General features: G+C 38.8%; 5 protein-coding genes across 9 annotated transcripts; 1 reads left to right on the top strand and 4 right to left on the bottom strand.

The window, feature by feature from the left end:
- Positions 1–2,391: 2,391 nt before the first annotated feature.
- On the bottom strand, positions 2,392–6,126 carry LOC111457040 (UPF0051 protein ABCI8, chloroplastic-like). Its single transcript, XM_023099161.1, has 2 exons — positions 4,540–6,126; positions 2,392–2,815 (listed from the first exon to the last, which is right to left on the bottom strand). Exons 1-2 carry the CDS (start codon positions 5,983–5,985, stop codon positions 2,597–2,599), a joined length of 1,665 nt encoding a protein of 554 aa, XP_022954929.1. The 5' UTR covers positions 5,986–6,126; the 3' UTR covers positions 2,392–2,596.
- A 920-nt stretch (positions 6,127–7,046) lies between these two features.
- Positions 7,047–10,712, bottom strand: LOC111456822 (polyadenylate-binding protein RBP45-like). 3 transcript variants are annotated; one of them, XM_023098836.1, is made up of 6 exons: positions 10,283–10,710; positions 9,586–10,054; positions 8,045–8,100; positions 7,838–7,968; positions 7,648–7,744; positions 7,047–7,528 (listed from the first exon to the last, which is right to left on the bottom strand). In XM_023098836.1, the coding sequence occupies exons 1-6, from the start codon at positions 10,553–10,555 to the stop codon at positions 7,340–7,342; spliced, it is 1,215 nt and encodes a 404-aa protein (XP_022954604.1). In that variant the 5' UTR covers positions 10,556–10,710; the 3' UTR covers positions 7,047–7,339. The 3 variants fall into 3 exon arrangements, 2 of the variants coding, with proteins under 2 accessions (XP_022954604.1, XP_022954605.1); XR_002712825.1 differs by lacking the exons at positions 7,047–7,528; positions 7,648–7,744 and adding an exon at positions 9,157–9,238 and having other exon boundaries at positions 7,901–7,968; positions 10,283–10,712; XM_023098837.1 differs by lacking the exons at positions 7,047–7,528; positions 7,648–7,744 and having other exon boundaries at positions 7,834–7,968; positions 10,283–10,711.
- A 779-nt stretch (positions 10,713–11,491) lies between these two features.
- LOC111456823 (polyadenylate-binding protein RBP45-like) lies at positions 11,492–15,403 on the bottom strand. Of its 2 annotated transcripts, none has more exons than XM_023098839.1 (6): positions 15,019–15,403; positions 14,344–14,812; positions 12,495–12,550; positions 12,287–12,417; positions 12,090–12,189; positions 11,492–12,006 (listed from the first exon to the last, which is right to left on the bottom strand). In XM_023098839.1, the coding sequence occupies exons 1-6, from the start codon at positions 15,280–15,282 to the stop codon at positions 11,815–11,817; spliced, it is 1,212 nt and encodes a 403-aa protein (XP_022954607.1). In that variant the 5' UTR covers positions 15,283–15,403; the 3' UTR covers positions 11,492–11,814. The 2 variants fall into 2 exon arrangements, with proteins under 2 accessions (XP_022954607.1, XP_022954608.1); XM_023098840.1 differs by having other exon boundaries at positions 12,093–12,189; positions 15,019–15,282.
- An 846-nt stretch (positions 15,404–16,249) lies between these two features.
- Positions 16,250–20,703, bottom strand: LOC111456965 (tobamovirus multiplication protein 1-like). Its single transcript, XM_023099051.1, has 11 exons — positions 20,349–20,703; positions 19,816–19,906; positions 19,676–19,728; positions 19,051–19,143; positions 18,817–18,888; positions 18,128–18,200; positions 17,928–17,973; positions 17,760–17,823; positions 17,186–17,239; positions 16,961–17,038; positions 16,250–16,693 (listed from the first exon to the last, which is right to left on the bottom strand). The coding sequence occupies exons 1-11, from the start codon at positions 20,499–20,501 to the stop codon at positions 16,601–16,603; spliced, it is 870 nt and encodes a 289-aa protein (XP_022954819.1). The 5' UTR covers positions 20,502–20,703; the 3' UTR covers positions 16,250–16,600.
- Positions 20,704–21,487: 784 nt separating this feature from the next.
- Positions 21,488–23,230, top strand: LOC111456964 (pentatricopeptide repeat-containing protein At1g61870, mitochondrial-like). Of its 2 annotated transcripts, none has more exons than XM_023099049.1 (2): positions 21,488–22,906; positions 22,990–23,230. In XM_023099049.1, exon 1 carries the CDS (start codon positions 21,592–21,594, stop codon positions 22,807–22,809), a length of 1,218 nt encoding a protein of 405 aa, XP_022954817.1. In that variant the 5' UTR covers positions 21,488–21,591; the 3' UTR covers positions 22,810–22,906; positions 22,990–23,230. The 2 variants fall into 2 exon arrangements, with proteins under 2 accessions (XP_022954817.1, XP_022954818.1); XM_023099050.1 differs by having other exon boundaries at positions 23,084–23,230.
- Positions 23,231–23,920: the final 690 nt, after the last annotated feature.

Genomic DNA, 23,920 nt, shown 5'->3' on the forward strand with positions numbered 1-23,920 from the left:
TTGGATAAGCGTGGATGGAGACAAGGTAACCTTTTCGTGCATGTTTTGGGTCACAATTATGCTTGTCGAAGGAGTGTTGCATATGGCCGCATGTCAGATATCTTGGTCATACTTGTCCAGCGCGTGTTGTCCATGACGCCATACCTATTCCAAACCCTTTCTACATGCTTTCATCTTAGATAAGCCTTTACTATTTCATGTTGTTTCAATAAGAGGGTGTATAACCGGTCACCAAAATCATGTCTACACTTGCTAGGGCTAAAGTGCCCCAAAATGTATTGTAGGGAGATGCGACTAGTTGTCAATTCTTCATACCCGAGTTATATGATATTTAAACTTGGATGTTTCTTTCTTTACTTATAGTCATATAATGACTTTCAAACCTTCTTACAACGTTGTTTTCCTTAATCCTTTCAAATCGTTTTCAAATGGTTTGTAGTTGACTTATTATGACATGACATCTTAGAAGGGTTCTAAGAATTTATTGTATTAAATAAGGTTCAACTTCCATGAAATATTAGAAAATGAAAATATTTTAATGCCGTCTGAGTATGAATCTTTGCTATTTTAATCCGAAGTATCATACTTTATGCAACATAAATTATTGCATTATTGCATATAACCTATCGTTTAGAATTGAAAATAAACGTATAATAAACCTAAGGCCATCCGAATGAACAATGAGCCTATTTCTTGGATCCATGTGGCATTATTTAATTAGTTGCGTAGGTCACCAGTTGGCGAGATGCAAAGTCAAGAGATCCAACGTGTGAAGAGCAGCCAAAGACCTTGGCTATGCCTAAACGTTTCTTCAAGAGTCAGCTTCCCGGTAGATGAATGGTCAATAGAATTATTGTGCCCATAGCTGAACGATTCCATTATTAGCTCCATTTGGGTCACTTTCAAGTCCCATAGACTTTGCTTTGGTCGTTTGTCTTTACAATGGTTTGTTTATTTAGAGGTATAGGTTCGAGAAAATGAGGTTCTAACCTAGTAGAGATGTGGGGGTGAAGATGAAAGACCCTACTTAACCGTGCCTCTAGTGGATCTATATCTCATTTCCTTCGATTGCATCTAGTCTCAGTTCTATTTCCAATTATTGAAAGGTTTGGACGTATAACAAAGCAACGAGGGTGCTAACCCGGCCACCCAACTGAGTAGGTTGGAGGCAAGCCGACCATAGGTTTGAATCTTGACGACCTATAAAGATGAACTTTCTCATTCGACCCGTTCTTCATATTCGTATTCTTCATTTACTTTATACGCCAATGTTCAACGGGGAGGAGCATATGATCCTCATTCATTAATATCCTTTACTTTTTCCGTAATGAATGGTTATGAATAAGCTCACAAGGAACAGTTGTTTGAACTTTCAACGTCCTGTTCCAACTCTTGGGCTCTGTTTTATTCTGTATTTGCTTTCTTCTTCAAAATCAACAAGCAAAGTAAATGATGATGTCTGCTTGATGTTTTAGTGTCTAATGGCTCGAGATGTTCTTCAGCAGGCATTGACTTTGGAGGATGTTGATGTTTGCAATGACAGTTAGGACAAGATTTGGAAGGGTCCACGCTAGCTAGCAGATATTGTCCGTTTGACCAGTTACCCTATTGCGTCTGTTAGAGAGAGGTTTCTACACCCTTATACCCTTGTAGAGAATGTTTTCCCCTCTCCAACTGATGTGGGATCCACCCCTCTTGGGTGCCCAACGTCCTTGCTGGCACACCGCTCGGTGTTTGTCTCAGATACCATTTGTAAAAGCTCAAGCCCACTGCTAGCATATATTGTCCCGTTTTTTAGGGAGGAGTTTCCACACTCTTAAAAAGGAATGCTTTTCTCTCTCCAACCGATGAGAGATCTCACAATCCATCCCTCTTGGGTGCCCAACGTCTGCGCTAGCATACCGCTTGGTGTCTATCTCTAATATCATTTGTAACAGCACAAACCTACTGCTAGTATATATTGTCTCGTTTTTTAGGGAGAGGCTTCCACACCCTTAAAAGGAATGCTTTCCCCTCTTCAACTGATGTGAGATCTCACAATCCACCCCCCTTGGGTGTCCAACGCCCTCGCTGACACACCACTCAATGACTAGCTCTGATACCATTTATAACAGTTCAAACCCACCGCTAACAGATATTGTCCAATTTTAAGGGAGAGGTTTCCACACCCTTATAAGGAATGTTTTTCCCTCTCCAACCGACATGAAATCTCACTAGAAGATTTAAACCCAGAATTGTTTGGATGCAAAAATTTCTACTCTGTTTATGATCTCAGATAAATACGAAAGAAAAGCATTCGAGTTCTAAGTGGACTTTTCAGTAAGTTATGCTATCAGGCAAACAATCAAGACTTATTTAAGCATAGAAATCCAATTAACCAGTGAAACGATGGGACACACGAACAGATATTAATAAGTGAAAATTTTTATGTATGAACAGCAAGTTTGTCTGCGAGATCATGATCTACAAGTTGATTGAACATTCAAAACTATTTACATTCTGTTCATGTTCCTAATAGAGAGTAGTATTTAGTCCAAGCACGAAGATCTAAATGATTTAGGATGATCAAACCTTTAAATATTTACCAGTTTCCGCCTTAACCCACTGATCCTTCAAGTTTCAAGCTCATGAGTTGGTTCACCTCAGCACCAAACTCATCAGGCAGCTCGTTGAAGACGTCACGACAGAACCCGGATATCATGGCAGCCATAGCCTTCTCGTAGTCTATTCCTCTCTGCTGAAAATAAAACAACTGGTCTTCACCGATCTTGGAGGTACTGGCTTCGTGTTCGATGCGAGCTGAGGGATTCTTCACCTGTTCGAATACAAAACGTAGATTAGTGGTGAAATCCTTGAAGAAAAAGAAACCTGACTTCCCAAGTATCTCATCTTCCAGACAGGTCTTGGCTTAATCCCTACACGTGTTCTTCAAGATCGGAAAACAAGTGAAGTACTATCCGAAATAGTTGTCACTATGACGTTAGAAAACGTGACATTAGAGCAAAGTAAAATGCTAGAAATCCTAAATAGTTTCCACTATGGATTGAAGCTAGAACTTCCTCTAGACCAACCTATGGTCGTTTCCCGATTGTAGAAGTCAAAATCGAGATATGATGCCATTACTCCCCTCCATTGAATTAGCTATTTTGACATTTTCCCCCTCTTTCTCTACTAGCTATATCTATGTAAGATCCCACATTGGTTGGAGAGGGAACGAATCATTCCTTATAAGGGTGTGGAAACCTCTCCCTAGTAGACGCGTTTTAAAACCACGAAGCTGACAGCGATACGTAATGGGTCAAAGCGGACAATATCTACTTGTGGTGGGTTTGGGCGGTTACAAATGGTATTAGAGCTAGACACTGGGCAGCGTGCTAGCGAGGACATAAGTCTCCCAAAGGGGGTGGATTGTGAGATCTCACATTGACCGGAGAGGGGAACGAAGCATTCCTTATATGGGTGTGGAAACCTCTCCCTAGTAGACGCGTTTTAAAACCGTGAGGCTGACAACGATACGTAACGAGCCAAAGTAGACAATATCTACTAGCGGTGGGTTTGGATAGTTACAATCTATTACCAATTATTTCATTGAATTCTAATGTTTCCCCCACCCCCACAACAGGCCCACACCAAACACAGTCCAGAATCTAACTACGGCATTTATTTAGAACTGGCAAGTGGCAAGGATGTATTGAAAAAGAGTTAAAGATGCCCCTTTGGTGTCAAACTTTGAAGTCTTGAAATTTAAAGGAGCCCTTGATCGATAAAGATGGCAGTGCATGCATGATAAGATTTTCATTTTCTGGAGAAATTTCAGAGAAGCCTTATTATTACTTTCAAATTGTTCTCCCATAAAAATAATAATAAAAACATCGTTTATACAATGATAAATAGTTACTTGTTGAGTACCAGTAGCATTATGCCAGTAGAGTAGGCCTAGCGATGTGAGATCCCACGTCGGTTGGAGAGGAGAATGAATAATTTTTTATAAGGGTGTGGAAACCGCTCCCACGCATTTTAAAAACCTCGAGGGAAAATCCGAAAAGGAAAGCTCAAAGAGGACCGTATCTGCTAGCGGTAGGTTTGAGCTGTTACAAATGGTATCAGAGTCAGACACCGGACGATGTGCCAACGAGTAGGCTGAGCTCTAAAGAGGGGTGGACATGAGGCGGTGTGCCAGCAAGGACGTTGGACCTTGAAGGGGGTGGGTTGGGGGGGTCCTACATGGATTGGGAAAGGGAATGAGTACCAGCGAGGATGCTGGACCCTGAATGAGGGTGGATTGTGAGATCCCACATCGGTTTGGGAGGAGAACAAAGACTTAAGAGTGTGGAAACCTCTCCCTAAGAGACGCATTCTAAAAACTTTGAGGAGAAGCCGAAAGGGAAAGCCCAAAGAGGACAATATATGCTAGCGGTGGGCTTGAGCTGTTACATTACCACATGCAAACCGACCGAAGATAGAAGATAGGTAACCATCTACTTTCAATTATCTAGCCATAATTGTAAACAAACAAATCATTCCATCAAAGAATATTACCTGGATGTATGGATAAGTGTTGGCCGCAGCATTATCACCAATGAGCATTGAATCACATTGCGATGAGTTCTTAGCATTGTCTGCTTTGGATTGAACCTGAACAAGCCCCCGATAACAGTTCCTCGAGTTTCCAGCAGAAATACCCTTCGAGATAATTCTACTCCGTGTGTTCTTTCCTTTATGTATCATCTTCGTACCAGTGTCTGCCTGCTGATAGTTATTAGTCAGCGCTACCGAATAGAACTCACCGACAGTATCGTCTCCCTCCAAAACAACACTGGGATACTTCCAAGTAATGGCCGAACCAGTTTCAACTTGTGTCCAAGAAATCTTAGAACGGTCCCCAGCACAAAGTCCACGCTTCGTTACAAAATTATACACCCCTCCTTTTCCTTCTTCATCACCAGCATACCAGTTCTGAACCGTGGAGTACTTTATCTCTGCACCTTCAGCACAATACAACTCAACCACCGCAGCATGAAGCTGATTCCTGTCATAGGAAGGTGCTGTACATCCCTCCAAATACTCTACAAAACTCCTATCATCAGCAACAATCAAAGTTCTCTCAAATTGTCCAGTTTCCAAAGCATTGATTCGGAAATACGTCGATATCTGCATCGGACACTTCGTGTCCTTAGGTATATAACAAAACGATCCATCGCTAAACACGGCCGAGTTCAATGCAGCATAAAAGTTGTCCTCGCTAGGCACAACTCTCCCCAAGTACTTTCTAACTAAATCAGGATATTCCCTAATAGCCTCAGATATCGAACAGAAAATAACACCAGCCTTTTCTAGCGTCTTCCTATGAGTAGTAGCAATTGAAACACTATCAAGAACAGCATCAACAGCAACATTAGCTAAGCGATTTCGTTCATTTAATGGAACCCCAAGCCTATCAAAATACATAAGCAGCTCTGGGTCTGCCTCCTCAAGGCTATTCAAAGTGGGTTTCTTCTTAGGGGCAGAATAATAACATACATCTTGAAAATCAATTGGTGGGTATCGATTATCAGACCATTTGGGTTCTTTCATCTTTAGGAATTTCTCAAAAGCATTCAAACGAAACTCAAGCATCCAATCGGGTTCTTCTTTTAGGGAAGAAATCAATCGAATTGTTTCCTTGGAAAGCCCTTTCGGAATTGAAAACGAATCGATATCCATAGTGAATCCAAATTTCTTATCGTAATCGCGGTTACGAAGAATATCCTGAATTTTCTCATCGGTACTAGTAGATGACGGCGAGGGCTTACCTGTAGAAATCGGACCGGAGTTGGCAGTTTTGGGATCGTATCCGACATCTGCTCGGACCCTGAAGGGTTTGGGCTTCAAAATCTTCAAGTTAGAGATTCGGGGATTGTGCAGCTTGGGGATTAGGTCTTTTTGTAATTCCCGAGTGGGTTGGTGAGGAAACCGTGAAATTCCATTAGCTAGCAGAGAAGCCATGGATGAAAGATGGCGATTCTTGAGAGATGGGTTAGGAGGAAAAACAGCGTTGTTTTGTGGCCATAATTTTGGTGTCCTTATACATCTTCGACAAGCATCAGATTGGCAGCGATGGTCATGTGGGCGACACGAGCTTCGAAGAGGCGATGGGACATCCTAACCCAAACGAAAATGGGGGAAAAACATAAACATAAATTTTGTATTTTACCTCAAAAAAAAAAAAAATAATAATAATAATAATAATAATAATAATTTATTTTAAAAATACTCAACTTTTAATACTTTTTCAAATATATAACAACTTAAAAACATTTCATTAATTCTATATTTAAAATTATTCATGAAATTTTAAAGGTAATTTTAAAAATTTTAAAATTTTTTGAATTATTTCTACTTTCTATATATACATATATATAGACAAAAACAATATACCGACCTTTCATGTATTATTTCCATCAATTTTTTATACCTATTTAAGAGAAAACGTATTTTTTTAATATTAAAAAAAAAAAAAAAGTTCTTGAAGCTTTTTAAAAAAATTAAAAACATTTTTTAAGGGTATAACATTTTGCTTTAAATTTTGTGTCCTTGATAATTAAAACCAGAAATTTCAAAGGATACATTTTCATGAATATCCATTCAAGCAATTTTTTCCAAATACTAGTCGAACTTTTGTTATGATCAATAAGAATTATTCAATAATCAGCATTAAATATTGTTCAAAGGATGGAACTAATAATCATTAAAAAGCATGTCAGAAATAACCTTGAACTAACCATTAATGTCACAATAATGCTCTAAATTCAAATAAAGTTCAACAAGATGATAGATAATGTCCCAACACGAGGAGACCATATGAAAATAAGCTGTTAAAACTTCCAAGAGAAAGAAGGTTGACCTAATCAAAGAGACGATGAAATCGCCCAACTCTTGATCTTCTACAAATTTCTCAGCCAAAGGCGTCACGAGACCAAATGAAAGTACTCGTGCTGCACCCTTCAAGAAGTACTAAAAAGACGGTAAAACAAAGGCAAACCCACAGCAGACATACATACAGTCGCTAGAAGTGAAACTTCATATTCAAGCTACATTCATTGATAATCTACTTGCCAGTATGTAAATCAGTAGCTCACTTGCTCTTCTTAAAAAGATACACACGAAGTACACAATCAAACATAATAAAGAGAAAGGGGAAAAGGGTTTTTTTTTTTAATGTCATCAAAGAGTTATGGTAGAATAGAGAACAGGAAGGAAGAGAGTTACTGTGGATGAGAAGGTTGAAATAGCGTTTTCAAAAATTTTAACCAAAATCACATAACAGGGGGAGGGCAGGGCAGAGAACAAAACATCAAATCTACATGTACCCTCCTTGCTGTTGCTGCGGTTGCTGTGGTGGTGGCTGCTGCTGGTAACTACCATAGCCGCCATAGCCACCGTAGAACATATTAGGGTCCTGCGGGGCTGGCGCATAGCTATAGTTTTCGTATCCTTGCCCATATCCGTGATAGCTGCCTCCGTTCCATTGGTTGGGATCCGCCTGAGGCTAAAAGGAGAGGAAACAAAACAACTTATTCTGAAAGAACTATAATAAAAAACCATCTTTGGACGTTTATTTGAAGGATTACGTCCCCATGAAAGTCATCTGAAAGAACTATTTATTACCTGTTTATTTGAAGAACTACGTCCCCATGAAAGTCTAATGTTCTGCCCACCAATTTGTGATCCATTCAACATACGTAATGCTTCCTCAGCACAGTTTCTAACATACCACACAATCAAAATAACCATTGAACGTGTCATGACCAATTCATGGGAGATTAAGATGTTTGCTTACATCTTTAAAATTACTTACCTGTCGGAAAATTGCACAAAACCGCATCGTTTTCCTACAGGTATCTTTACATGCACCAATTCGCCATACTGACCAAAAACTTGTCTCAAGATATCGTCTGTGATATTAGAATCCAAATTCCCCACAAATAGCTGCAAGATAGCAAATTAAGAAATTAAAAAATGAAAATAAAATTGCATGGCAAAAGAAAAATAGTAAAGTACCCACAGTTGTATTATTTGGATCATTCTCATCTTGAGCCCCTTGAGGATTCTGGTATGAAGCTGCATACGCAAAAATTAAACGAACATGAATTTTCTTATAAAATTGAACTAAAAACAGTTCAAAAGTTGAGGAAATAAAGAATGACTAGAGAAAATAAAAATAAAAACAAAGACGAAATCTGTGGAAAAAAATAAATTGATCAAACGAAGATAAAGCATTGATGAAATGAAGGCCATTATATAAAATAGATAGCACATGCGTACCAAACATAGATTGTAAAATGGGTGTATGTCAGTGATTGAATACCCTATCGGATGAGAAAAAATCCACAGAATAACACAAGAATAATTCAAAAAGACATATTACAAAACATCACATCCTAAAATACCACACTATACAAATAGCCTGCCTAACTTATGATTCAAGCAATATATTATTCCATATTGAAAATTCAGATTAAACTTGGCCAAGCTTAAAACAAAAATTAGGAAAGATGAAAGTAGCCAACCGTTACATCAGCAAGACACAATTGATACAATAATATTACAAAAGGGGCACATACGTATTATACCCCCATGTAACCAAAACGTTAAAGAAGAATAGATTAGTCCAAAGGAATGACAGTACGGAATACTGAGCTACAAAATAGAAATACCTGTAAGAAATAAGAACAGAGTAAAACTAGAAACGTGCCAAAATTCTATCATGCCTAGGTAAGGGTTTCGTTTGCATAAACAGGATATGATCATCTAACACTGAGAAGAAAACGTAGGAACGTAAATCCTGTAAACCCTAAATATTAGGGGGTGAAGGACAAGCACAACCTAGGTGTCCTGCTATAGCTGTTGTATAAAGGAAGTACAGAATCAAACTACCCTGCTATCCCAGTTATTGGAAATTGCAATATTTCATCTACCTAAAGAACCTAAGTGGCATAAGCTTCAAAAAAAACTCTAATGGAATTAGACTGATATGCCAGGGAGAGAAAAAAACTACTCCATGCAAATGAAAGGAAAAACTAAACGTTGCAGAACTGAAGGTGAATTCTAAAAAACATGTAGCATATATATGCCACAAAAATGTAAGAGGTAAGACATTTGCGGAAAAAAACTGACCTAAATGGAACAACGTACTAAAGGGTAAGCATGTCAGCTGAAATCGGTAGCAGACCCCAAGCTGACAGAGCCTTTTGACACCCTGCTTAAAGAGAAGATGAGTTTTATAAGTTTATGAATCTCTTTAAAGTAGTTATAGTGACCAAAGTTCGAATTGGAAGTACACTGAAGGAAGAGGCATGAAAGGCTACTAACTTCCAAGGTATGACGGGAAAATTTAAATACTTGTAACTAAAACTAAAAGTATCCGAGAGGAGCTAGATCCAAACAGAAAATAAAGGTCGGACTTCATCTGGGCTTAGTGAAAGCAAAATGCATGCCAAAACTATAAACATAACCGCATACATACAACAAATTAATGATGGAGAATATATTCAACAGAAAATTTGAAGTTCCGTTTTTCCCCTTTGGAGGGAGAGTGGTAATTACTTTTGGCATATTGCTGACTCCCAGAAGTGTTCTTGTTAGCAGCAGGTCCAATTCGCATGGGCCTGGTTGAACAGAGGACACCATTCATCTCAGTCATCGCCCGCATTTGTTCATTCTCGTCTCCAAACTTTACAAACCCATAACCTTTAGTGCGTCCAGTGATCCTATCAATCACAACTTTGGCACTCTTAACGGAGGTAAAACGTGCCCTAAACGTCTCTTGTAACACATAATCAGTAACATCACCAGCTAAATCCCCTACAAAAATTGTGTAATCAGGAGAATCGTCCTGTCGCTTCTCCCCAGCTGATGCCCAGTTCAATCTAAAATTTTGTGCCCCATTGGGCATCGGGGTACCGTTATAGGCTTGAAGTACTCTCTCTGCAGCTGGACGCGTCAAAAATTCAATGAAGCCGTAACCCTCAGACTGGCCGGTTTGCTTGTTCCGAATGACTTTCACGGATGAAATCTGAGGATATAAAATAAACCTCCTTAATTCATGCAAGAACTAAATTTAAAAAAAAAAAATTGTAACCACTTCTTATCCACCATGATCACATTGTAATAACATGTGTTCGTTCAAATCTTGATAGAATACAACAAATAATCCTAAAACTCCAACATTATCCACTATCAAATACGAAAACAAATACATATCCAGACATGACCTCAAAAAGGTTGACGTTCTTCAACGTACCTCGCCTGTATGAGCCAAGCAATTAAAAATATAGTTCTCATCCATCCAGTATTGCAAGTCTCCGATCCAGAGCGTACGAACCTCATCGGCGTTGGCTGGTTGAGATGGTTGGCCCTGAGGCGAAGAAGCCTGCGGCTGCTGAGGCCACATCTGAGGGGCAGGCTGCACTTGAGGCGGCTGAGGAGGCATCATCATGTAAGGAGGTTGCTGTTGCTGATACTGAGGGGCTTGGTGAGGCATACTGTGAGGCGCAACACCAGGTACAGGCTGCATCGTTTCGGCGAATCGGAACAAGATCTCGTTATTGTACAGAAAAGCCGAAAGAAGGAAGAGAGCTTGGGTGCTTCGCCTGAACAGAGAGAAACCCTAACCCTAGAACTCGAAAGCAGGCGAAATGAAAAGGTAAAAGAAGAAGCGGTCGCGGGAAGAATTAGAATTATCGTTTTAAAAGGAAAGAAATAAAATAAAATAAAACAAAACAAAAGGAAGAGGTCTGGATCGTATTGACTCGCCAATCCAACCAATCAAAAAGCGAGCTTACGGAAGTCAAGATGGTACCGACCGCACGGGAATATTTAGTTTTTTTTTTTTTTCTTCCTATATTTTCCTTCTATTTTCAGCTGGCGAGTAATAATTTAATATCATAAGCTGACTTATTCCAAGGATGTCCAATATGAGGCTTTACATAGTTCGATAAGGATGTCCGAATTCGAGTATAGAGAGAACAAATAGTTGTTCGGATTCGATTGTGTCATAGCTCTATAATTCGATGAACTGCATTGCTAATATTGACCCTAAAATCGTTAGACAACGTATTGCTGATAATGACCCTAAAATCGTTAGACAACGTATTGCTGATAATGACCCTAAAATTATTGGATGAACGAAATTACTGATATTGACCCTAAAAAAATGATAAGTACAACTATACAACTACTCCGATAAATATAGGATAAGTTCTATCGGTAGTTATTTATTCCACGGTTATTAATGAAATTCCTTGTCAAGCAAGGCATTTGCCTCGACTACCTTTTTCCACCTTGATATGGAGTCGAGAATGGTCGTGGAACAGGAAGCCAAGTCTATGTAAAGTTTCAAAAAAAAAAGAACCAGTGAAATTAGGTCTATTGTAAATTGTCAATTGCCCTGTGAATACTGCAACTACGAGTGTAAATCAAACAAATTGATGGCAGAATAAGTGAAATTAGCAAGGCCAACAAGAAAAGGAGTAGCAGCACTTCACCCACGTAGGAGCTTTTTCAGCAAGGATTTTTCAGAAAATTACCATCCGATAATTCAGCTCGCTTCTTGGATAGATATGATCCTACAATAGAACAAATAACACGACACGACACGCAAAACCTTCTAACACCAAATACAACACACAAGTGACAACATGTCATCAGAGTCACATACACAGAATGTTCAGAATAGATGAGTAACATCCCCAAAATCTTCTACTAATGCCAAGTAGAAGTTCAAGGGTCTTGTGTTCGAGCAGAGGCGGGACACAAGAATTACAGCTTCGTCATCTACATGTATCCTCCTTGTTGCTGCGACGGCTGCTGTGGTGCTGGTTGCTGGTAGTTCCCATACCCACCGCCATAGCCACTGTAGAACATGTTAGGGTCCTGGGCAGCTGGAGCATAGCTATAATTTTCATACCCTTGTCCATACCCATAGTATCCTCCACCTCCATTCCACTGATTAGGATCAGCTTGAGGCTGCAAATTTGCATTACAGGATCATAACTATTTGTTTCAATATAAATCAATCCTTGATAATAAGTGAAGTACAACAATACTACTACCTGCTTGTTAGAAGGACTGCGGCCCCATGAAAGTCTAATGTTTTGTCCACCAATTTGGGTTCCATTCAACATGCGTAAAGCTTCCTCGGCGCAGCTTCTAAAATAGGTATTGAGGAAAACAAAATAACTACTTGTCAGCAAACACCAAGAGTTTGGGAGGGGGTTGGTTCATAAAAGTTTTCGAAAATGCCAACCTGTCTGAAAATTGAACGAAGCCACATCGCTTGCCTGCAGGTATCTTAACGTGCACCAACTCTCCGTACTGGCTGAATACTTGTCTCAAGTGTTCATCTGTGACATTAGAATCCAAATTTCCCACGAATATCTGGAACAAGATCAAATAACAACTCACAAACATGTCCATGAGATTATATTGCTATAGAAAATTACTGAAGTACCCACAGTTGTATTATTTGGATCGTTCTCATTCTGAGTCCCTTGAGGATTCTGGTATGAAGCTGCATTTGCAAATATTAAACTAAAATGACACCTTTTAACAAATATTGAACTGAGAAATTCCAGAGCAGTGTCATTTTTCCTAAAAAAAGACACTGTTTCCTATGACATGTAAACTTAATGGAGTCATATCAAAACATCACCATGGTGAATAATAGCTATAAAAATATGCAATACTAAAACAAAATAAATTCAAATGAATAGAAAACCAAGATACATGGAAAAACAACACAAACATTATTTAATTGGAAGTAGAACACATCCCACATCTTAAAATTGCTTTAATTAATTTGTCTAAAACCTAGCTTTCACTGAGGCTTACATGTTCAAAATCACACATGCGGAAGAAACCCAGAGGCGCAAGCCTCTGTCATTAAAAGCATAGGCCTTCTTTTATTTGACAAGAGATGTAAGCATTGAAATTACAAAAACATTCAAATGAAGGCCAAAATATAAAGAAAAGAAGACATGCGTACTGAACATAATGAATGCAAAATAGGAAATAAAGTGATTCCATATTATGCCCACAGCAGATGAGAAAAAATCCACACATAATAATACAGAGTAATACAAAAAAAAGGGGATATTATAAAGCTTCACAACCTAAAGAACTAAATATCACAAATAGCCTCCCTAACTTTTGACTCAAGGCAACCCTATTATGCCATATTGAAAATCCTGCCCACTAAAACACTACAGGAGGTTAAGGTAGCCACCTATTAAATCAGTGAAGATCAATGAATAGAATCCTATTCACATAAGAGGCACATACAAAGTATAAATGAAAATAAATAAGTTCAATACAATGAAATAAGAAGAGAATATTCCAAACAATATCAATACAAAGTATCAAGACACAGAACGCAAAGCTAATAAGAAATGAGGACCCATGCAGATCGAGAAACGTATCAAAATTCTTCGGTAGGTAGTGGATTCGTCTACATATATGGAACCCAACCACTACATACTGAGATGAAAACATAGGACAGTAAATCCCATAAACCCTAAATACTAGGAGGTGAAGAACAAGCACAGCCTATGCGGCCTGCTGCAGCTGTTGTAGAAGGACAGTTCAGAATCAAACTAGCCTGCTATCCCAGTTATTGGAAATTTTGATAATTCATCTAGCTAAAGAACCTAAGTGACCTAAACTTGGAAAAAAAAATCTAATGGAGTTAGCTATAGTGAAAAATGCCAGGGACAGGGAAAAAAAATACCTACGCAAATGAAAGGAAAAACTCAACATTGCAGAACTAAAGGTGAATTAAAAAACGTAGCATAAATATGCTACATAGAAAGTAAAGGGTAAGACATTTGCGGGAAAAAAACTGACCTAAATGGAACAACGTACTAAAGGGTAAGCATGTCAGCTGAAATCAGTAGCGGACCCCAAGCTGACAGAGCCTTTTGACACCCTGCTTAGAGAAAAGAGGAGTTCTATAAGTTTACGAATCTTTTTTACAGTAGTTACAGTGACCAAAGTTCGAATTGGAAGTACACTGAAGGAAAAGGCATGAAAGGCTACTAATCTTCCAAGGTATAACCAGAGGGAAATTTAAATGCTAGGAAACTAAAAAATAAAAGTAACGGAGAGGAGAAGAGTCCAACAGAAAATAAAGAAGGTTGGAATTCATCTTGACATATTGAAAGCAAGATGCAGACCCAAGCTCTAAACACAATCGGAAACATACAATGAGTGAATAGTGCAGAATATAATCCATAGAAAATCGAACTTCTGTTTTTCATTAAAAAGATAAAAGGAAAATTTCCCCTTTGGGGGCAGAGTGGTATTTACTTTTCGCATATTGCTGACCGCCAGAAGTATTCTTGTTAGCGGCAGGTCCAATTCGCATGGGCCTGGATGAACAGAGAACACCGTTCATCTCAGTCATTGCCCGCATTTGCTCCGTCTCGTCTCCGAACTTAACAAACCCATAACCTTTAGTGCGTCCAGTGAGCCTATCAATCACAACTTTGGCACCCTTAAGGGAGGTATAACGCGCCCTAAATGTCTCTTGTAGCACGTAATCAGTAACATCACCAGCTAAATCCCCTACAAAAATTGTGTAATCAGGAGAGTCGTCCTGTCGCTTCTCTCCAGCTGATGCCCAGTTCAATCTAAAATTTTGTGCCCCATTGGGCATCGGGGTACCATTATACGTTTGAAGTACTCTTTCTGCAGCTGGACGCGTTAAAAACTCAATAAAGCCATAGCCCTCGGACTGGCCAGTTTGCTTATTCCGAATAACTTTCACGGAGGAAACCTGGGGATACAAATCTCATTAGTTCTATATATGAAATTAAAAACAAAAATCGTATCCAATTCTTATCCACAAAGATTACATTGCAATAACAAACGTTCCCACAAATAATAATACAAGAAACTCCAACATCTTCCGCTAACAAAGAAGAAAAATAAATCATACATGCATGATTTCAAATGGGGGAGATGCGGTGTTCTTTAACATACCTCGCCTGTATGAGCAAAGCAATTGAAGAGATAGTTTTCGTCCATCCAATACTGCAAGTCACCGATCCAGAGCGTACGGACCTCATCGGCGTTAGCTGGTTGAGGCGGTTGGCCCTGAGGCGAAACGGCCTGCGGTTGCTGAGGCCACATCTGAGGGACAGGCTGGGCTTGAGGCGGCATCATCATGTAAGGGGGTTGCTGTTGCTGGTACTGAGGGGCTTGGTGAGGCATGTTGTGAAGGGCAACACCAGGAGCAGGCTGCATCGTCGGTTCAACGAAAGAATTTGGTTAAATGTGGGGAATTTGGGGATCTCGTTGATATCGGAGAAACCCTAACCCTAGCAGTCTGAAGCAGGCAAGCCGCGAGCGAAAGAGAAGCGAAAAGGGAAGGGGTTATTGGGATTATATATCTCTCGAAAGTTGAGACACGTTATCCGAAAGGACGTTGAGGCCGCGATTTTTAGACTTTGGGCCCCGCGTTTTTCTGTCCATCAACTAGCTCTTTTAAAATCCGCCAATCAAAATTCGAGCTCATGCATGTCCAAATGATTTCGACCACACAGGATCTTTTATTCAGTTTTTTTCTAGTTAGCTATCAAAATTTGAATCTTTCAATCAACCAATTAATAACAATATAATTAAATTATTTTTTTATTTAGCATACCTTTTCCATCAACCAATCACCTCAATTAATTTTTTCCATTTTTAGCCCTTTCGTTAGACGATAGGAAAGTACGAGGTAAAAGATTAAATCTCACGGAGTAAGAAAGACAGGCTAGAAGCAACTCCAATAGGCGAGACCTACTTCCAAATTCGATTTCGATTGTTTATTTAGTACAACTATTATTTTTTCATGCAAGCAAAGTGTACACGTTCCCTTGATGAGGCAGACGAAGTGTATATGTGCATTGACCAAGAAAGGAAAAGATATCGTACTCTTACCCTTTTCGTTAAACGATGGGAAAGTACGAGGTAAAAGATTGAATCACACTGAGTAAGAAAGAGCATGCTAGAAGCAACTCCAAAAGGCGAGACCTACTTCCAAATCGCTTTCGATTGTTTATTTAGTACAACTATTACGAGGATACGATCAAGACCCATTGCATATAAGTCCACTTAACGTTTAGTTTTCTCAAAACTAAGTAAAATTCTCATCCCTAGCTTAATAAAATGACTATCTTAGTTGCTAAGCTTAATAAAATTGAATTATTTTAGTCAACCATACGTGAGATTGAGAAGAAAACCTAGCAATCCACCGTTCAAATAGTAAACAAAATTACAGGACAAGAACAACAAAGCGGATCCAAACACAACACTAATCTTACAGAAATCTATAATTTGTGCACATTTAGATCCAAATAGAATGGGTTGTTCGAATCAGACAACACCAAGAGAAGAGTTACAGATTGCTGTCAGCCAGCAGCAAACACAGCTTGGTTATTCTGGCATCACATGCAACAGCAGATGCCACATTACACCCAACTTTCATGCCTTGTTTCTTCCAGTAAGGATTCTCAATTCCAAGATAATTAAAAGCCAACCCCAAGTTGGGGAAGTGTTTTGCATGCAACATGGATATTAACTAGCGAATGGGGTGGTATTGAGCTGATATTCTCTTAGGAGGCAACTTGCGTAATATGTAAAGAACTAATGCTGAAGGCAGAATTTCGACCAACTGTAAGTTCAGCAAAATGGTTTGTATCAGACAAAAATAAGAGGAATCTAACAAAATCAGAACTAAGTTGTATGCACAAGTTTAGGACGTGTTTGAGAGTGAATCGAAAATGATTTAAATCATTTTTGTCAGCCTGAACAATGTCGTTAATCATTCAAAATCTATCAAGACCGTGTTTAGGATGAAAATTGTTTTTAATAAATAACTTATAAACAAATCATTTTCACTAAAACCACTCACGAACATGCCCGAAGTGAAGTGACGTACCAAATAGTAGATGAAATTCAGGAGGGGGTGATCTAAAACGTCGAGTGATGCATCAGCGTCGAAAGCAGATAAAGCAACCTGCACTCAACAGTGAAAAAGAACATCAGGTGAATCCCATGTATTGTCAGAAACCCATTCATAATGTTGGCCACCCTATGATTAAAATTAGCATTCCCTAAAGAAGACGGTTCTTTCATTACTAGCAGCAGAAGGATTGAACTATACCACAAAGCATCGAATGAGGAAGCAGGTAAAGCATATGGCGGTCACAGATCCAACCTGCAATTATTTATTTAAAACAAAAAAGTATTAAAAAGCACAGTAAGCATGATTACGTGGATCCATAATATACATGAAAACCCACAAAGTTACAGCTAACAAGCCTAAAAATAACATCACGGACCCTACTTTAGACGATTGATGGAGCTTAACTTATTGGTCGTTTTCTATTATCTTCATTCATGTCAAATTTTAATATAGGAGGAACATATTGGAATGAATAAGCTTGGGTATTATGTATAAACATACACATGTTGCAGAAACCAAATAAGTCTTCTAAACCTACTGCCCTCTTTTAACTATGGTATCATAGCGACAAATTTCCGCAGAAAAAATAATGGAGTTTGACCATATAATTTGTTCGTATAAATTAAATTCATACTATCAGTTATCAGAATATTGCACGCAGATATGGAGGATAGAAATTTTGATAAATAACAAAACTCTTTCCATATAATAGAAGGAAAAGGGCGTTTGTGGTCACAACATGATACAAGAATAATAAACAATGGACACAAACCTCATGAAGTTTCTTCCTTCTCCCTTTAGATTCAATTGGAAAACGTCTGAGCATGAAAAATAATCTAAAGAATTTCATACAAAATAAGTAGTCAGCACAAGTAGTCAGAGATTATAAGATCTAGATGCATTGAATGATATATCCACCAGACATGAAGGAGATACTCACCTTCCACCATATATCAAGAAGCCTATTGCAGCTATGAACGACACCACTGGGACAATGAAATAAGGAAGCAGTGGTTAGAAAGGGAAACAAATAATTAGTAATATAAAACTGTCTTCTTCACAAAGCGAAAATGAAGATCCAATCTGCAAAACTTGGCCTCTTGTAGGCTGGAAATGACTCCACTGGGTACATAGACTAACCTGCAATGTAAATTTTTCCAATGAGTTCCACCACACTGTTGTCATCCACCCCGATGTATATCCAAATGCAAACCTGTCCACAGATTACTATTTAACTTTGAGTTGAGTTCAACATATAGAATAACATGGTTCAGCAAAACCTCTCCTCAGGAATTTGGTTAATCAGAACCTCAATGACAAAATAATAATAACAATAAATCATGACCAAGATCTCGCATTAGAAACAATAATGCACCAAAAAACTTATGATAATTAATTGAATATGTAGATGAAGACGATCTATTGACGCAAGAAGGGAATTAAAATTTCACTTTGAGAATATAACTAAGATGGCCATCTCAGAGAGTCCTACTAATCAATAGCATCACCTCAATTTCCTTTACAACAAAATAACATATGAACGGGAGGGATGAAAGTCACGGATATCAACGTTAGGATGGTGAAAATCAGTATTTATAAATGGATAGCAGCTTAAGTATTATATTACAACCCTCCAGTAGCAGGAAACATATTTCTCTGCTTCATACATATAAACAAGGCTGAATTTCACAAAGACACAACCAATACCAGGAATTCCCTCTCATCCTTCCAAATAAGATTCTGAATTCAGTCAAGGATTTTAAACTATTAATTGGCTAGTGATTGAATTTTGAACAAGGGTAGCCAAGAGTAAGTGGGGTTGAAAATACCTGTATAAGATATACCACACTGTTGATTGAAATGTAAACTATTCTGAGTTTATCCGTTGGCAGACTTCTAGCCTGTTCATGATGAGCCAATCAACGAAAAAATTAGCAATACTCAATGTGCCCAAAGCGATTGCGATATCAATGACCTCAGCCACTAGAACAAGAAGACAACCTTGATTGCAAGAAAAAAAAATGATAAAGAAAATAGATGGCGAAACGTTAAATAACACTTGCCTGGTGGTATATCTCTGCCCAGAAGAGGACCAGAAGCGTGTAAGTAGAGAAAAAAAGTAGACCAGGGAGTTCCAATAATAACGATAGCAGAACCTGATTCAAAATTAGTTGACATACCTCAGTATACAAGCTTTAATCTTCAAGACACCTTTTTAAGATTTTCAGAGGAGATAGAACTAGGGACAAATTTATAATATTATGAAAAATCCACAAAAGAAGAAAGAAACTCAGGTGCCATTTGGAAATAGTGTTACAAATTTGTTTAAGTTTTGTTTTGTTTTAAAAGTTGTTTCCAGTCGAATTGTTTACAAAATAGCTCTCGAGTGTCTCAAGAACAACTGAAGGCACAGGCCAAACAATAGGGTAAAGTTCAAAGTAACCTACAAAAATTGCAAGAACGATGTATAATCTCCTATAGTTTTCACTATCCGCAATATTTTGAGTAAGCTATGCAGTCGTTTTTCTCGTAGAACAGCTGAGTTCCAAGATTTTCCTACTGTGGAAAAAATAAGAACTGAAAATTCGAGTCCAGGCCAATCCCAAATAACATTAAAGCTTTGGATATTTCTCAGGTAAATTATCACAAATGATATCAAAGGTTTAGACACTGCACGAGTATGTTTACCTTTGGTTGCAAAAGAAACACTTGCATGTGGAGCCCAAACACAATTGCGCGAACTGAATCACAGAGTAAGAATTGAAACTATCAATCAAAACTTCAAATGCCTCCACTGAAAATAAAGTCGAACAGTCTACTTATATTACCTCCATTCACAATGAAGTTCATGAGATGGAAAACTTTCTGTGTTGTCCAGCCATATTCAGGAACTCTCAGTTCGATCCTTATCAATTGAATCTGCACGCACAAACACAAATTAAGAGCTGTACACCCAAAATCTAAATCTAAATCTCTACTCTACAGGTCTACTTTTCTTCCCCCTTCTTGCTGATGTGAACACGAATTTTTGCAATTGAAAGCTTAAAAAAGGTCTGCGAACTTCGAGATAGCGTTTAAACCCCAAAAATTAAAGGAATCAAATATTGAAAAACGCAAACTATACTTGAAGTAACATGAATTTTTCATTCTCCTAGAGTTTCATTGAACAAACCAGAGCCAGTGGCACCCATCGGAAGGTAAAAGAACCAATTCTAGAATAGAAAACGCACTCAAACCTACCAATTAGCAATCAATTACCACTCTAACACATCAATTTAAAACAGAGCAAGAACAGGCTCTCGAACACAGCATAGCAGATAGTTTTAGATAAATGAGGTAGGGAAGCAAGAGAGAGAGAGACCAGAGCAACGGCAGAGACTAGAGCATATACAGCACAGAGAGAGTAAAAAATCCGATCCTGCCAAAAAGTAGATTCGTTGATGTCATTCCACCAGCTGGATGCCGTAACTCCCATCTCCATGGCCGTCGTCAAGTTCAGCTGCAATCTCGTCATTTTCCCCCAAATAGTAAAGAAGCTTTCTCACTTTTCCCTCTCTCCGCCGTAGAGTCAAAGAACCGAAAATCCGACGAATTGAGACGATCAGGAGAACGCCGGCGAGACAGCCACCGCTGCGCCGGCGAGTAGAGGCCGCAAAGGAGAAGAGGGACTTTTCTGTCGTCTGGCTCTCGCACCTTCATTTATTCGGTCCCATTTCCAAAGCGTGATTTATTTAACGCCTGATTTATTTTTCTCTCCGCTACAAATTAATTTTTTTCTAAATCAATAAAAATAATTTTATCTTAATAAAAAAAATTTAATAATACCCTTAAATAAAAAATAAAAATATATATTTTAAAAAATACTCAATAAAAAATATATACTTTATTGACCCCGATGACATTAGCCATAAATTGCAATATAGATCACGACTAATGTCAAATGTATACTATATGACTATAATATGTAATATATAAACCACGAATGATGTTAGTCATAGACCATAGTCTATACAATTAAAGACTATGAAAAAGTCTCGAGAATCGAAATGTATGCAAATTTTATACGACCAGGTGGAGTGACACAAAACCTACCTCTCGTCTTATGTCGAGATATCACTCGATAACAACTAGCAGATATTGTATTGTCTCGACTTTCCCTTCTTAGCTTCCCCTCAATATTTTAAAACACGTGACGGGTTTTGGGCCTTTTCTTTTGTGATTCCGCTCGATGTTTTAAAACACATCGTCTACTACAAAGAAATTTTCATGCACTTATAAAAAATGTTTCGTATTTCTCTCTAATCAATCTCTAATCGACTTGAGATCACCAAATTAACATACCAGTGATAAAATTAAAAAAAATATATATATTTAAAACCATAGAAAGAGTACTTTTGGTAATCAGATCTCAATCTCCACCGTTAGCTTAGCATACTTTTCAATTCTCAAATGGTAACGACGGCGAAGATTAAATGGCTCACTGATCGTCCGTGTTTCACACCTGCACCAGATCGCAAAGCCCGCCGTCGTCTTCAAGCTCTTCTCCAAAACCCTAGACCTTCGGTATTCTCCATCTTTCTCTCTCTGCTAATCATTCTTGAGCTATGGCGCTTCTCTATCGCCTCCGTCACGCTTTCCCGTCGAACGCGACTTACATCAATTATCGTCTTCATTACCGTTCTCTCTCGACAATCCTTTCCCCGGATTCCACCAATCCTTTGTCCGCGAAACAGAAATCGAGGGCCGCACTGTCTCTGCTGAAATCTGAGGACAATCCTGAGCGTATAATTGATATTTGCCGAGCTGCTACTCTCACTCCAGAATCACATCTCGATCGCATCGCTTTCTCAGTTGCTATTTCCAAGCTTTCAGAGTCCAAGCATTTCGATGGGATTCGCCGATTCCTCGAGGAATTGAAGTCTCGTCCCGACTTGAAAAACGAGCGTTTCGCTTGCCACGCTATTGTTCTCTATGGCCAGGCCAAAATGCTCGATCATGCTATCAGCACTTTTAAGCAAATTGATGAATTGGGCGCGCGTCAGTCGGTTAAATCGCTTAACGCATTGCTATTTGCATGCAATTTAGCTAAGGATTACAAGGAACTGAAGCGAGTTTTTATGGAGTTTCCTAAGGTTTATGGAATCGAACCAGATCTGGATACGTATAACAGAGTGATCAAGGCGTTTTCAGAGTCGGGATCGTCTAGTGCAGTGTATTCAATTCTGGCGGAGATGGACAGGAAGGATATCAAACCAAATGCTACCACTTTTGCGAACTGGCTTGCTGGATGCTACAAGGAAGAGAAGTACGAGGATGTTGAGAAGGTCATAAAATTGATGGAAAAATATGGCGTTCGGCGTGGAGTTAGTACATATAATGCAAGGATACAGAGTCTGTGTAAATTGAAGAGATCATCGGAGGCGAAGGCTTTGTTTGATGGGATGTTGTCGAGAGGTATGAAACCAAACTCTGTTACATATTGTGAATTGATTCATGGGTTTTGCAAGGAAGGAAATCTTGATGAAGCTAAGACCCTTTTCAAGAGAATGATGAATAGCGGTTGCCAACCAGATAGTGATTGCTATTTCACTTTGATTTACTTTCTTTGTCGAGGAGGAGATTATGATACAGCATTCAAGCTCTGTGGGCAAAGCATAGAGAAGGGTTGGTTTCCAAATATTACTACAATGAAGTCTCTTGTTGATGGGCTTGTTAGCATTTCGAAGGTCGATGAGGCGAAGCAACTCATTGGGCAAATCAAAGAGAGGTTCTCTAAGAATGTTGAAACGTGGAATGAAATTGAAGCTGGATTGCCTCAGTGAGGGAATTCTGGGATGCTCTGCAACCACCAGGGAAATACAAGAGGATGCGCCATTTTCTTGGCTTGAGCTAATCACCCTCTGCATATGTTTTACATAGGTACAGCTAATTGTTTTATATTGGCTTTGCATTCAAGTCCATTTGTGAGAGGCTGTGCTGATCATTTTGTTCTTGTTCTACAGACGAGGAATTCCATTGTCAAGTTTAATGTTCTAGCTTTTGCGCTGGTTGAAATTTGTAATGCTTTTGTTGAATGAGTCCGCTCCCTATTGGTAGGTTTGGATCTGCTAATAGAAGAGGAGAGATGTGGGCTTGAATTGTTGTGGTGGCTGTTCCTGTTAGGTTAGTACTTTATGTATTGATGGAAACTTGACAATAAAGTGAGAAACTTGACATTAGTTTTTGGTTTGTGGTGGTTCAAGTTCATATTTTGTCCACTTTGACCCGTTACGTATCGCTGTCAGCTTTACAGTTTTTAAAATGCGTTTGTTAGGGAGAGGTTTCCACACATTTATGAGGAATATTTCGTTCCCCTCACCAACCGACCTGGGATCTCACAATTCATCTCCCTTTGAGCATCCTCTCTGGCACACCGTCTGTTGTTGAGCTTTGATACCATTTGTAATAATCCTAAGTCAATTGCGAGCCGATATTGTTTGCTTTGACCCGTTATGTATCGCCGTTAGCCTCACGGTTTTTAGAATGTCTTTGTTAGGGAGAGGTTTCCACATCTTTATAAGGAATATTTTTGTTCCCTCTCTAACCAATATGTGATCTCACATGTTCATCCTTACGTACATTTTGACTTGGGGGTGGGTGGGATGAGACGTTATCGAAAAACTTCATATATTTTCAAACATACAATTGCAGGAACAAACCTCCCTATAGAAAAGTTGATTTTCTCCAAACCTCCCTGTAGAAAAGTTGGAACATTTTCTCCAAAACTGGATTACCTTGAAGGTTGAAACTGCTAATTGGTTCCTGTCTGGATGGGATCCTAGGAAGTTTCCTTTAGAATTAGGAAACACAAATCCTAACAAGCATCAGCAGCAGGAAGCTGCTTGGTAGCTTCTCTTGCAAATCCCTGAGTCCAGTATTCTGAGGATTATGAAG

The sequence above is a fragment of the Cucurbita moschata genome, unplaced genomic scaffold (assembly GCF_002738365.1).
Source record: "Cucurbita moschata cultivar Rifu unplaced genomic scaffold, Cmos_1.0 Cmo_Scf00019, whole genome shotgun sequence".
In the NCBI taxonomy this organism is placed as follows: domain Eukaryota; kingdom Viridiplantae; phylum Streptophyta; class Magnoliopsida; order Cucurbitales; family Cucurbitaceae; genus Cucurbita; species Cucurbita moschata.

Coding starts and splice junctions, on each gene's coding strand:
- LOC111457040 (XM_023099161.1), bottom strand. CDS start 5,985: ATGGCTTCTCTGCTAGCTAATGGAATTTCACGGTTTCCTCACCAACCC. Junction 2,816..4,539: donor ACACTTATCCATACATCCAG/GTAATATTCTTT, acceptor GTATTCGAACAG/GTGAAGAATCCCTCAGCTCG.
- LOC111456822 (XM_023098836.1), bottom strand. CDS start 10,555: ATGCAGCCTGTACCTGGTGTTGCGCCTCACAGTATGCCTCACCAAGCC. Junction 8,101..9,585: donor GAGTCAGCAATATGCCAAAA/GTAATTACCACT, acceptor TTGCGTATGCAG/CTTCATACCAGAATCCTCAA. Junction 7,745..7,837: donor TTTGTGCAATTTTCCGACAG/GTAAGTAATTTT, acceptor GTGGTATGTTAG/AAACTGTGCTGAGGAAGCAT.
- LOC111456823 (XM_023098839.1), bottom strand. CDS start 15,282: ATGCAGCCTGCTCCTGGTGTTGCCCTTCACAACATGCCTCACCAAGCC. Junction 14,813..15,018: donor GCTTTGCTCATACAGGCGAG/GTATGTTAAAGA, acceptor TTGTATCCCCAG/GTTTCCTCCGTGAAAGTTAT. Junction 12,007..12,089: donor GTCCTTCTAACAAGCAGGTA/GTAGTATTGTTG, acceptor GCAAATTTGCAG/CCTCAAGCTGATCCTAATCA.
- LOC111456965 (XM_023099051.1), bottom strand. CDS start 20,501: ATGACGAGATTGCAGCTGAACTTGACGACGGCCATGGAGATGGGAGTT. Junction 17,039..17,185: donor TCCTCATTCGATGCTTTGTG/GTATAGTTCAAT, acceptor TGTTGAGTGCAG/GTTGCTTTATCTGCTTTCGA. Junction 16,694..16,960: donor TGAATTTCATCTACTATTTG/GTACGTCACTTC, acceptor CTGAACTTACAG/TTGGTCGAAATTCTGCCTTC.
- LOC111456964 (XM_023099049.1), top strand. CDS start 21,592: ATGGCGCTTCTCTATCGCCTCCGTCACGCTTTCCCGTCGAACGCGACT.